Below are 13,422 nucleotides of genomic sequence, written 5' to 3' on the forward strand. Positions count from 1 at the left end.
GTACGCAACAGAGATCATTGAACAGTTTTATAAAATAAAAATCTGTTATTTTTTAGATGCGTGCCCGTTAGACTGATTTGGATTAATAAATCTGAAATTCTTCTAAAATGTATTAAACAGCAGTAGCGATGGAGAACACCGTCTGGAACTGTACGACTTTTATAAATTAAAGAACTAAAAGGACATAAAATGCGGTAAGTGCAGAAACAGCAGCGTTTCACCTGGAAAACAGTTAAGTGCTCTAATTTTATTCTATCGGTTATATGTCATTATATTGTAAAGTTTGTCATTTTAGGGATAGTATTTCACAGACTATTAACTATTTCGATACATTTTCATGAAATAAAATTTAAGAACTGCTTCCAGAATTGAATTGTGGGTCCAACAAACAGCAGCAGCGCAGAGCTGATCACTTTATAATGCAAACAGAGCAGTTCAGTGAATCAGCCGCTGGGTGTCAGTAAAGAGCTGCAGATTGCACAGAGGTCAGCACTGTGTGTCTGATCTTAAAGTCCAACAGTGAGTTAATAACCCACTCATTAATCACCCCACAATCATAATTTCATCAAGGGTTTATTAGTAAAATTAACTCAATCTGATGTTGTGGAAAGGTCTACGTTACAGAATATTAATATACAACAACATTACAACACAATTACAGCTAAAACATACATTACATAAACATGCAGACTCCAAATATTTACACTGGTTTCATCTGTATTTTTATATTATATCTCTAATACTATTGTGTTTGAAATGTATCATAGTTTTATTCTTTTGATTATAATGAATACAATAACTAGACAAGTAGGTAATTTATTAGTCAAATATGAGTTAATTGTTTTGAGGAAATGCAGCAGCATCACATCATGAAAAACTCGATGTCTTACTGCTTTGTATCTGTATGCGCAGATACTGGGATTCTCTTTCAGAAAATACAGTTGTTATGTCAAAATAAAAGCCCTCACTCTCCAGATGCCACATTCTGGAGGACAGCAGAGATCAAATATTATGAATTTTATAAAGTAAAAAGACAAAAATAAAAATAAATAATGTAAAATAATACTATTGCATTATTTTCTTATTTTATCACATGAGTTTCTATGATGCAAGAGGAACCTTTAAACTGTAATCCTAACACTGCCGCAACTGCTAGTTAAATTGTAATAGTTCTGGATCATAATTCCGACATTCTAGAATCTATGCCCTTCTGAATATTATTTAAGCAATAGAACACGAGAGGAAGTGTGTTATCGCGAAATAACATCACGGCTGTTGGTCGCCGTAGATCATCACAGCCGTGATGTTATTTGTGATAACACACGACCTCGAGTGTTCTATTGCTTTTATACAACAGTTAAATAAATAAAGTAAGAAATAAATAAATTGGGCCGTGAATGTGGCGTTAATATGTTTTAATGTTAGCAATTCCTTCCGCTAAATTATAGTTCCTTAACGAGCAGCTTGTTGCTACGTCAGAGTAACGAGCTCCGTTCACTCGCTGCACAGCTGGCAGTTCGTTCTCCAGCTCCTCACAGACCAGCTGACAGTTTAGTCTCATCTTCAGAGTCTGACTAAATCGGTTGTAGGTCAAATGTGATCTCTAAAGTATCCATTTTCTGTTTGTGGCAAAGTAAGAAGTAAAAACGTTCAGATAGCTTGAGCGTCTCCCATCAAAGTCGTTGCTTAGCAACGGCGTCTCAGCGGAGTGATACCAGAGCCGGTTTATGAGGAGCCTGGCCACTCCCTATCCCCCCGTTATATCAAAAACAGGACTGCTAAACAGCAGAGGGCGCCCGCGAGTGAGTCCTCAATGAATGAGAGTAAATGGCGTTCAACGGCTAAAAACGAAAAGTTAAAATAGTTTCTAATCACTCGCCCAGAACGTTTCTTTAATTTTAGAAAGTAGAAAGATGTATTTCACTAAAAAAACAAAGAAATCTTACCTCTATATTTCCCTTTTTCTACAGCAAACGGGTTTTGGGCAGCAGAAGGCGGGCATTACTGCTAGAGCGTGATTGTTTGGCGAGCGGAGCAGCTCATTGGCTGTTCGCGCTCACTGACGTCATGGACTTACACGAGGCGCCGTTTTAAACTCCTATAACTCGAGTTTAAAAGCTCTTAAAAATATAGCAGCGGTGTTAAAATGTTTTATGATGTTCAGTGCTCAGGAAATGATTGCATTCTTTTACATTAAAAATGTTTAAGCATTTATAAACTATGATGTTGCTCAAATGCTCCATATCAACCCATTCATTTCGGACTCACTCTGGAGCGCCCTCTAGCGTTTGAGAAAACCGGAAGACATTGCAGAGTGGTGATTCTCCTCTCTACAAATTCTCTGGTGATACAGTGTTTGTGAAAAACCCGTGACGTTATGGCGAAATAACAGCACAGTTAGAACGCTTCTCAACCAATCAGCTTGCGTGGCCGGAACTAACTGTTGTATAATTATGATTATTCATTTGATTTTTAATGTTTGGGGTTATATTAGTAGTATCATGAAGATTGCTGTTTTGCATGATTAAAAACAGCCTGTTGTAATTTTAGTGTGATGTCATCAAAGCCAACATGCAGGGGTTTCAGGGGCTTTAGCCCCTCCCTAAATATTGCAAATATTGCCCCCCATGAAAGTACATTAATAGTTTAGATCATCAGCAGTATTTTGTTATTGGTTCTTTATTCAACTGTATCCCCACATTTACTATAAACTTTTATGTATTATACATATATGATATACATTTGTGCTGTCAGGTTTAAGTTTAGCCTCGCCCATTCAGCCTACAGCCGTTTAGCCCCACCCCTTCAGCCTACAGCAGTTTAGCACCGCCCATTCAGCCTACAGCAGTTTAGCTCCACCCATTCAGCCTACAGCAGTTTAGCTCCACCCATTCAGCCTACAGCAGTTTAGCACCGCCCATTCAGCCTACAGCAGTTTAGCTCCACCCACTCAGCCTACAGCCTAAGAGAGGTTTGAAAACGATAATAGAAAATAGGGTGTTATTAAAGAGGAGAGTTAAATTAATACTGATCATTTCAGTCCTTTTTTATGGAATAATGGTTCCCAGAACTGAAATATAGACCCAACAAACTCAAGAGTTACTGAATCTTCACTGATGCTACGTTAAGGACAGACTCTGTATAAAGGTTCTGCCTCAGCTGTGGAGGAGCTGTTGATCGTCAGAGAGCGTTTAAATACACCTTCAGAACTCGGGGGTATTCCACAAAGCAGGATTTCACAGTTAGCCAGATAACTTAAGCCCAAAGATGAGGACTGTCCAATGGGAATGCCCCTTAGCTCTTTTCCTATTGGACAGGCTTGACTTTGGGTTTAAATTATCTAGCTAAACTGAGAAATCCTGCTATGTGGAATACTCCCCTGGTCTGCAGGAGAAGGAGGAACCTGCCATTTACAACACAAACATTTAATAATTAGGTCATCTGTGCACTCTGGTAGACGTTTGCTTTGTAAGCAGTGTATTCATAACATTTCAGGTAACAATATTCTGTGAGGGAGCTTTTAGAGGTGGACATCTGGTTCCTATCACCACCACTGTGAACAGTTCTGCGTCGTCGAGTTTCTCTAGAACAGAGCGTTTCACACCAAACCACTCTGAAACAACTCTGTTTACATCTTAAACACTTAATTATGCGAAATTTTGAAGAAATCTGATAATTTTCTCTTTAAATAGTAAATTGTGTCACGTTCTTTTGGATTTCAAATTTTTATTTTGAAAATTGCTGATAAGAAAGGCTACACACACCACAATATATACAAAGGTTTTCACACGTTTTTATTAAATGATACATTTCTCAAATACTCTGCGGTTTTTTGAATGAGGAGTGAAACTTTCTTCAGTTTCATTAAAGCTGCGTTCAGGAGTTTCACATTCAGACAGTTAAAAACGCTGCATACAAACTGAAGTTATCTCAAAGTCATTTTCCCTTTGACATGACTCTGATGGAAGATTTGAGGATATTAATTCATTATCTGAGTGAGTGATTTACAGCCTGGTGTTGTGAGACGGATCAGGTCCAGCTCGGTTCTTCTGAAATAATGATGAAGTTTCAGCTCCAGCTCAGCAGCACTGCTTCTGTTTTCACATAAACGCTGATGAGAGGCGGCTGTTCTGCTGTGAACACTCTGCTTAATCCATGGGGAGAGAGATTCAGATAAAGCAGTAACAGTTTATTGGGAACGCGCTGGCTTAGTGTTGGGAATGTTGGAATGTGGTGATGGATGGTGCGTAGTTCAGGCAGGACTGGACTGTCGCCGTAAAATGACCTGAAGGAGTTAAAAAGGGGCCAAAGCCCCCAGCTGGTTTACTGATCCGTAGTTCCGGCTGTTCTCGTGGCCCGTTTCCTCGGAGAGGCTCTTGGTGACGCTTTATCTAGAAGAGAGAGACAGTACAGCGGCATACATGGGTTAATTTTATCTGGTTCTAGAGCAGTTTGGGCTCAGTCTCAGATCTGTCTGTTACTACATAATGATAATACAGTAATTTATTCAGTATACACAGGACTACAGATCATGAATTTAAACGCTGATTCTGATTTCTTTATAACCAAACTGGCTGATGTTTTGGCTTCTGACAGCCCCAGTCAAATCACAGCCAAAATGTTGTCATTGATTTTCTAAGATTTTCTCCACAGAGAACACTTTTGTGGTTTATCTGCAAATTTTAGGGAACAGTTTCTATTTATTTGCTGAGTTTGACCAAAAAGTAAACCATAAAATATAAAATGTGCCAGACCTTATGCAGAGGCCACATTTAATGTATGGTAAACTCAGTTAAAAAACAGTAATTGTGTATTAAAATGTGCAGCAGTGTGCCTCTGTAGAGGAGGAATATAGAAAATCGACAACAACATGTAAATTGACAAGAGGTGCACAAACTTTTGCACACGTCAGCATCTATAATCGGTCAGTCAAGCTTCAGTGATGAGGTAAAAGGTGCTCTGATCAATTCATTCATCAGTTTTCTATATTTTGGAATGTGTGCTCTTCACTTAGAGGACGTGGGCAACAAACTGAACGACATCATTTAATTGGTCTTCATATTAAAACCATAAGGACCATCTGCAGTCTAGACTGTCCAGCTCTGCTCCTGGAGGCTCTCAGTTCAGCTCAGTGTGGTTTACCTGCTTTATAAGGTTAAAGCAGGAAAATCTCCAGCCTAAGCTGGACCTGAACCCTGAAGGAGGAGATCTGCCCGCCCCCCCCAACTCTGTGCCGCCCCTACTCTAACAAAGCAGACTGAACTCACTCATGACGTTGAGGGTCTCCTGGGGAATCCAGCTGATATCCACATCATTCATCCCACCGGTGCCCGTCTCCACCTTCACTGGAACTCGCTTCCTCTGAAAGTCACAGGTCAGAGGTCACTCAACAGCAAACATCATTTATTTTCCTTTAAATGGTAAGAAAACAGCACTACAGCTATAACACTGATGAAAAATTATGAATAGTGTGTGACCAACAGGAAAGTTCTCCAGTGCACCAAAGAGACCCGGCTGACATTCTACTCTGGATTTTCCAAGTGAGGGTAAATTAACATATCCTCAAACACATTTCTGCACATTTTAATACACAATTACTGTTTATTTACTGAATTTAACACAATTGGAGAAAAAAATAAAACATTAAATGTGGCCTGTCCAAAAGTTATGGCACATTTCATATGTTATTCCTTTTCCAATGTGTTAAATTCTGTAAACAAACAGTAATTGTGTATTAAAATGTACAGCAGTGTGTTCTCTGTAGAGTGTTTGTTAACTTATTCACAGAAAATCAAAAACAACTTTAAATTTGACCACAAACCTTTCCCACATGACTGTATACAAGCTAAACATGTATTAATTAATAAGAAACTGATCTTGTTCAGTGACATAGAAACAGTAGAAGGACTGAAGATACGCACCGTTCGGGTCTCGAGGACCTGATACATCCCGAAGACCAACAGAGCAACCAGCCCACCCAGGAAGATGTACATAAACATCCTGAAATTCACAATAAAAGTCCTCACTTTACTCCGACACTGACTCTTACACATCTGAACTGATTGATCAAAAAAATCCAGTAATGAATCAGAACTAATCAACAGTAATTCCACTCACACACTCAACCACAGCTGACAGAACAGATTCAGATCTCACTCTCACTTTCATGAGGAATCACTGCAGCTTTATTATTTTATATACATCTATTAAAACAGAGTGTTTGTCCTTACGTCTCTCCATCAAGACCCTCGTCCACCTCAGTGATGGTCACAGTCTGGTTATAAACAGCGCTCTGGAAAACATTTCCCTGAGAAAAGAACAGCATCAAAAGACCGTCAATGTCAGGTAGTACACATTATTATGCATAAATTAAAGCAGATATTTTAATAAGTGTGTTATGATACACAGAAGTCACGGTTCGGTTCACACAGCCCAACATCATGGTTACATAGGAGTTCAGTACAGCGGGAAAAAAAGCAACAAAAACACCCAAACGCAGAAGGCCCAGTTTCTTTTCACTTATTCTGAACAGACAGTAGCGCAAGTTACAGTTTGTTCTACCTGGTGCCGTATAGCGCCTCCTGAGGAAGCTTTAGCTGCTACAGCCTGTGGTGGGTTAGCTATAACTACAGCCTCAGCTTACTCCTTTAATTTCAGCTTGTTTTTAAAAATCCTCTCTTTTTTGACCTCGATAGCTGCTTCCTCACCTCTCTCTCACTGTTCCCCTCTAACTCAGCCTCTCTGCTGATCAGGGGTCAGGAGGTATGACGCTGCTGCAGTTATGAATCCTCGATAGGCCAGATTCTTTGGCGCTGGCTGCAGATAAAGGGTCCTCCGCGGACCACCGCTGCTAACTTGCTAATGGTCTATGGCTTAAAGTTTTTTAAAGTACTGCGTACCTTTACACTCCTAATATACAGATTCACTTTTTTTAACTTTGTCTTTTTAACATAATTTAACCTTTTTTGTATAAACTGGAATTATGTTCTTTTAAAAGAAACATTCCAATATATTCATAAAATATGCAAAAAACCCCCCAAAATCCCCAAAACGCTCTGTGTTTATTCTAACTGTTTTTCATCTTCTAAGAATCGTTCTTGTTTGTGTTTCCCAGACGCTGATTTCAGCAGCTGGACAGAATGCTGGCTTCTTTCTTTATTGATTCTGTATCATCACCATAAATCATACGGCACAGCGGAACACGCTCATAGTTAAACGGCTGTGTTTTCCCTCACCTCACTGTCCTGGTAGTTCAGCAGAATGACCAGCCCGAATGGACGGCCAGCCATTGGCTGAGCAGGAATGAAGGAGTACTCGAAGGAGGCCTGTTTCTGCGGAGAGATGACCGTCTCCAGAGGCAGAGCTGTGAACTACAGAGACCAGACATCATCAGACACGCTGCGTTACAGAGATCAGGAAAGGATTATTTCACCCTCTGATCACATTTACAACTGATTAATGAAGAAGAAACCTGTCAGATCAAATTATCCATCATTTATAAACTGTTTTAGCTTAGATCTGTTTGTTATTATTATCATTATTATTATAATAACACCTCTTTGTAAATCTAATATCGTTCTATCTGAGCTGCAGCTAAACTAATGTTTAGTACTTTTAGTTTGATGTTTTATATTTTAAATGATTTGATTTAATTGTACTGAATGATGAGCAGAACCACAGGAGAGTGACAGAGAAAGCGGGAGAACATCAAGTATGATGTTCTAAAAAGCTTAATATCCAAAATTCATCACATTCCAAAAGTTGAGGTCCAAATTTAAAGGAGATAACTTATAATTATTAATAAAACACCTAAACACAACCTTTGTTGTGTAGCTCATAAGTTTAAAATACACACTGTACAAGTAATTACTATTATATATTATTATGCAAATTATAAAAATAAGAAAGAATTTCAAATGTTTACATTTATTACAGCAGAACCTGTTACAAAAAATCAAAGTGCTTAACAAATTTAAGGTGGAGCTCATTAAACACCTGCTAACACTAACTGGCAAAATGCTCAATTATTTTATTAATTACCTATAAATTTAATTAGCTAACATTAGCATTAGCTAGCTATGACAACTTGCATCCTGAACATCAGGAAATGTTTTTAAGCCTTTTTCATGTGGCTTTTCTTAACCTGCAAGCTTAATAATCAGCCTGTCAACACCAATCATGATGTCTGAGTGCAGAGATTAAGAGTCTGTTTGTTTGGAGATTTAAAAAAAAAAAAAATCATTGTAGAGTAAATCTGAGTCAGTGTTTGTGATCAGACTCACGTTTTGGATGTAGAACTGATAGTCCTGAGGGTACCGGAAGGACGCCTCCAGAGAACGCACAGTGAAATCCTGACTGCCCTTATTAGTGAAACCCACCAGAAACTTTACGATCTCGTTGGCAGGAAACTCTGCAGAAACAGAATACGCATCTTTAAAACTGAAGCAGAAGAAAAAACTGCGTAATCAGTGACAGTGAGAGTGAAGGAGCTACTCAGACGGCGTTTCCTGATAAAACTAACACTCAGTCAGTCATTCTCTACCTTCTCCTGTGACAAAGATGATGGTCGTGTCTGCGTCGGGGTGAGATGTTACATCTGTGGCCTGGACGTCTTCATCCACGTCTTCAGAATCGTCCGCATCCTTGGAGAAAAGACAGTCATGTTGACATATTAAAAGGCGTGTACCATGGAAAAAGTGATGTCCTTCACTATTATGAAATATAGAATTTAATACAGTCCATATGTGGAAATAAAACGACAAACAGAGCCCAGTTTAAATGAACTTTTTTCAATGTTTTTTGTCATTTACATATTTTTGCTTATACAGCAGTTTAGCCCCACCCATTCATACTGAAGTTATGAGGAGTGTTTCAGTCTGGACTGATTTTTGAATGAGGAACAGCCAATCAGAACAGAATATAGTACCCTGTGATTAGATTATGTGCATTGTCAGTTTATTGAATGTTATCCAGTCATTCTGACCAGCTCCTCATCACCAGATCAATACAACAAAGGTGGATCAATGTTTCTTACTCCATCTCCTGTTTGAGTTTCTTCCACTAGCCCTTCATCTTCCTCCTCTTCCTCCTCCTCCACGGCTGCATCTGCAGCGTCATCTGAGAGATCAGGGTCGATCTGTGCTAACACCCCGCCTGTGAGAGGAGAAAGTACAGCAGGGTTGAGGAGATTTTCATATTTATCTTGGAAACCTGGATAAACCCCATCATCACCGCACTGACGAGGAGGTCCAGGAGGACCAGGTCATATATGTATATACACACATTCATAACCTTTTATATGATCCTTGGTATAGAACCGCAACAGCTCAAAGAACCTTTAAAAATAAATAAATCATTCTTCATCTGGTTAAACGATTCTTCTCTACAATGAAAAACCTGCTGCATACAGTGCTTTAAAGAACCATTTAAAAGTGCTTCTGTATAGCACCAAAACTACTAGGTTCAACTACCGTTTCTATATTTATTTAAAGTGCAGTAAATCCAAACCACACACATCTCAGGACTCAGGCCACGGGAACATTAAGGGAAACTCCACAGATTTTCAAGTTTTTCTTGCATAATTAAACAGTTAAGATGTAAACAGTTGTTCAGAGTGGTTTGATGTAAAATGCTCCATACTAGAGAACTTACCAAGTCAGAATTGTTCACAGTGGTGGTGATAGGAACCAGACGTTCACCTCTAAAAGCTCCCTAACAGAGAGTTATTATATGAAATGGTATTGAATACACTGCCTGATGTCTGAGACACTGTTTATTATAGTTTTGAGAACTTAAAATCCACTCATGCTAGATGGATAAATAATATGCAGGGTGCTGTGAGGGAAAATAGTCCCCAAAGAAAATGTATTATTTCAGATTTATCATACTTTTTCCATCACCAAAAACTCACAAGACGTGTAGGTTCACTGGTGGTTTTGGATAGTAAATAAAATGTCTATATTTGTGTTGTAGTCATGGTGACCCCTGGTTCCTATCACCACCACTGTGAAGAAATCTGAACTACTCTACCAAACCACTCTAAATCACTCTGAATCACTGAAATTTCGAAAAATCGGTGGAGTTCGTAAGCATATCTTTGCAAGCAAATCTTTCAGCATGTAAGCATGAGATGTGAAGAAGCACGAACACTAGATACAGTGATGAGCAGCTAACTTTAAGGAAAGAATGCAGAAGAAAAACTTTGAAGGGAAGTTAAAAGTGGCCATGAAGTACAAACTGAACCGTATTAAAGTGTTAAAATGTCTATTTTTAACGTTTGGGTGTTAGGCTGCAGTGAGGAGCAGTTAGGACACGTCACCGAACTCAGAGAGGCTGCTGAGAGCTGAGCTGGACTGAACGCGTTCACCATTTATTAAACGAGAAAATGAGCCCTAAAAATCTTAAATGTGTAAATAAAATGTAGAAAAGAGCGATTTCTGTGGTGTTGTGAGGTCTGAAAAATGTTTTTTAGCAGAGTCTATGATCGTAATTCGAATTATCCGTTCCACCTTAAATGGCGCGGCAGTCACATTCTGGTGCCTGAGGTAACTGTAGCGCCATTTAAGGTGGGACGGAGAATTCGAATGAGAAGCTGGCGAATAAGTGCAATCGCGCATTAATATTCAACTGTACATCATTACTTTACTGTAAACGAGCATATAAGCATACAGGCACAAAAACACAAAGAATAAATCACAGCAAGAAAAAACTTTATGCCACGTCAGTCAGTCACTCAGTCAGTCAGTCTATCTCGGATAAACTTTCTAAAAGGGACTTTCAAGGCTGTAAAAACTCACCGCCAGAAATTAAACCACATGGAAAGGCCAGCAGGAACAGCAGGAGCAGTTTGGACCCCAGATTAAACATTTTCAGCGTTTAGTTTCTGCAGAAACAGTGCAGCTGTGAGTGCTTTCACAAAAAGAGAGAGAGAGTATGCTGTAGAGGAGGACCTGGATGGTGTATTAGGAACGCCCAGTATACTATTACGTAAATGACGTAGCGCGTCACGCTCACTGCGTAATTTGGGCCTCCTCTCTGTAGACCACGTATAGGAATTCTACATTTAAAATCGTCCACTGGAAAGTTGCGTGGGAAATACTGTGTCACCAAAAAACTTATTGTTTTATAAATGTATCTACTTGATATATCCTGTTAAAAAAGTCATAAAAATATGGAAAAGATAAAGATGATAACTGTATGTGTTGTCAGAATGATTTAGAAACCGTTGATCATTTGTTTTTTATTGTATTGTACTCATGCCAATTTTGTTCTTGTTACAACTGTAAAAGTTAAATGTAGTATAAAAGAAAGTAGAGTAGTAGAATAATACATCTTGGTTCTTCAAGGGTTCTTTAGTAAAGACAGTGGTTCTATATAGAACCATGAACACACAAAAACCCTTGATTAAATGGTTCTTCAGACTGATGGAGAATATGTTGTGGATGGTTCTATATAGCACCAGGGTTCTGCTATTGTTACAAACTTGACATCGTAACAATAGCAAAACCCTTTTGGTGCTATATAGAATCATATACAACAGTGTGTACTTTGAGTATAATGTAAATCCAAAAAAAAATTTTTTAATCTTCTCATAAATCATATGCGTTAATGCAGACTTTAATCAAGCAAATCTATACCTGAACATGAAGATTGACAAGCCTAGAGCAGTAGGGGGCGCTGCAGCACCCTCAGTGCGCGGTTTGTGAGTTCTTATCAGTTCTATTTAAATACAGAATTTACGCAGCTTCCAGTTCTTCCTGGTAAATATACAGTACGAAGAGTTCAGACACTTTTGTTTTTGTTATTTAATAAACTTCCAGCGAATATTTCCACTTAAACTCACACATTAAATTTTGACTTTGTACTTGGTAATTTGAGCAAACAGTATGTATTCATCAGCATAAACAGAGATCTGTTTAAAAATGAACCTAATCTGGAAAAAAGTGTTCAGACACCACAAGTTAATATCATCAGGACTTTGCTGTAAAGCTGTTGTTGGTGATTCCAGCTTTGAGGCTCTACAGTAAGAAGTGATGAGGTTGTAGTTTAGTTCTGGTCCGTTTCTCTCAATAAAGCGCCTTCAGCTCCTCAAGGTTGTAAGAGTCGCTCTGATGGGCTCAGAATCCTCCATCAGTTTTCAGAGGGATAGTCAGGTGATCAGCTCGGCCATCAGCACCTTCACTTTCTTTAGAAACCAGTCTGGAGATCTTCTGGCTGTGTGTTAGGGGTTGCTGTCTTGCTGAAATGTCCATTATCTTCTTCTCCTCTAATATCTCCCACTACATCCATGTTCATCTAATCACTCCATTCATGTTTCCCTTGATGGCTTGTGATGCTCCAGTTCTATTTACAGAGAAGCAGCTCCAGATCATGATGCTCCCACCGCCATGCTTCACTGTGGGAGTTCTCAGGATCAGATGCTCAGCCCTTCTTTCCCCAAACATGACGAGCTGAATTATTAACAGAGTTCTGTTTGTGTTTCATCTGATCAGAGAGCATTGTTCCACAACAGGTCTGATCTGTCTAAATATGTACAAAATGTTAATTTAAACATTTGAGGACAAAATCACTTGAAAATGTGAAGTTTACAAATCACTGCTTTCTGTTTTTGTTTGTATTTTACCTGCTGTACCAGTTTCTGTGGAACTGGGTTTGTGTTAGTCTCTACAGCAGTGTATTTGTTTAGGGCAGTGGAAGAGGAGGATTCCCAGTGGTTCCATGACATATTTGTGAAATGCATGCTGGGTAATGTAGTGAAAGAACATTGATGGACAAAAGTACATAAAGGATATAAAAATCCTGCTGAATCTGACGAGCATTAGAAGAGCCCCAACACAAGACACTTTTGAACCAGGCCTGAAAATGTTCCTTTTTGAGCAGCTTTCAGCTCAACTGTACTTCTCTCCTCTAACACCACTCTATTATCCTCATTTAATCTTTAATTGTTTTAATCATGCTTTGATCATGCTTTGTATTTTCTCAATGGTAAAACACGTTGAATGACCGCAGTGTATGAAAGTTGCTGTATGGATAAACTTGCCTTGCCTTCAGTAGTGGATGGATGGACAGTGGAAAAAGAACAGTTCCAGTTTTCTGGTGCTAAAGGTTCTGTTACATTTGAAGAACATGCTTGATTAACTGCAGTAGAACTTCGTAGTTCTTTCCAAATGCAAATGATTTTGCTTCTGCTCAAGATTCAAGACTGGTTTGATGTCATATGTATTCAGAATACAGGACATTCAAAAATTATTACACTACTGCGGCTCCTACATATTAAAATATGATCATTCACAGAAAAACACAGAGGGCAATAGGGCCCATATGGAAATCTGATATATGGCCATATATATGCATATATCATAAAGGGTCAGGAATATAGTTTTAAAATATATGTACATATATGTAGTGTACATGTATGTAAAT

The 13,422-nt window shown here is 38.7% G+C and overlaps 1 protein-coding gene across 1 annotated transcript; it reads right to left on the bottom strand.

Moving 5' to 3' along the window:
* Nucleotides 1–3,771: 3,771 nt before the first annotated feature.
* LOC118799726 (translocon-associated protein subunit alpha-like) lies at nt 3,772–10,966 on the bottom strand. Its single transcript, XM_036559739.1, has 9 exons — nt 10,797–10,966; nt 9,035–9,153; nt 8,543–8,642; nt 8,283–8,410; nt 7,236–7,370; nt 6,231–6,307; nt 5,922–6,000; nt 5,268–5,361; nt 3,772–4,391 (listed from the first exon to the last, which is right to left on the bottom strand). The coding sequence occupies exons 1-9, from the start codon at nt 10,864–10,866 to the stop codon at nt 4,324–4,326; spliced, it is 870 nt and encodes a 289-aa protein (XP_036415632.1). The 5' UTR covers nt 10,867–10,966; the 3' UTR covers nt 3,772–4,323.
* Between the last annotated feature and the right edge of the window lie 2,456 nt (nt 10,967–13,422).

Source organism: Colossoma macropomum, unplaced genomic scaffold, assembly GCF_904425465.1.
Source record: "Colossoma macropomum unplaced genomic scaffold, Colossoma_macropomum, whole genome shotgun sequence".
Taxonomy (NCBI): Eukaryota; Metazoa; Chordata; class Actinopteri; order Characiformes; family Serrasalmidae; genus Colossoma; species Colossoma macropomum.

What these genes read in the sequence shown, in the direction of transcription:
- LOC118799726 (XM_036559739.1), bottom strand. Translation starts at nt 10,866, where the DNA reads ATGTTTAATCTGGGGTCCAAACTGCTCCTGCTGTTCCTGCTGGCCTTT. An exon ending in ATGTGGTTTAATTTCTGGCG is followed by an intron (nt 9,154 to 10,796) that starts GTGAGTTTTTAC and finishes CTCCTCTCACAG; the next exon opens with GCGGGGTGTTAGCACAGATC. An exon ending in CATCTTTGTCACAGGAGAAG is followed by an intron (nt 8,411 to 8,542) that starts GTAGAGAATGAC and finishes CTGTTTCTGCAG; the next exon opens with AGTTTCCTGCCAACGAGATC.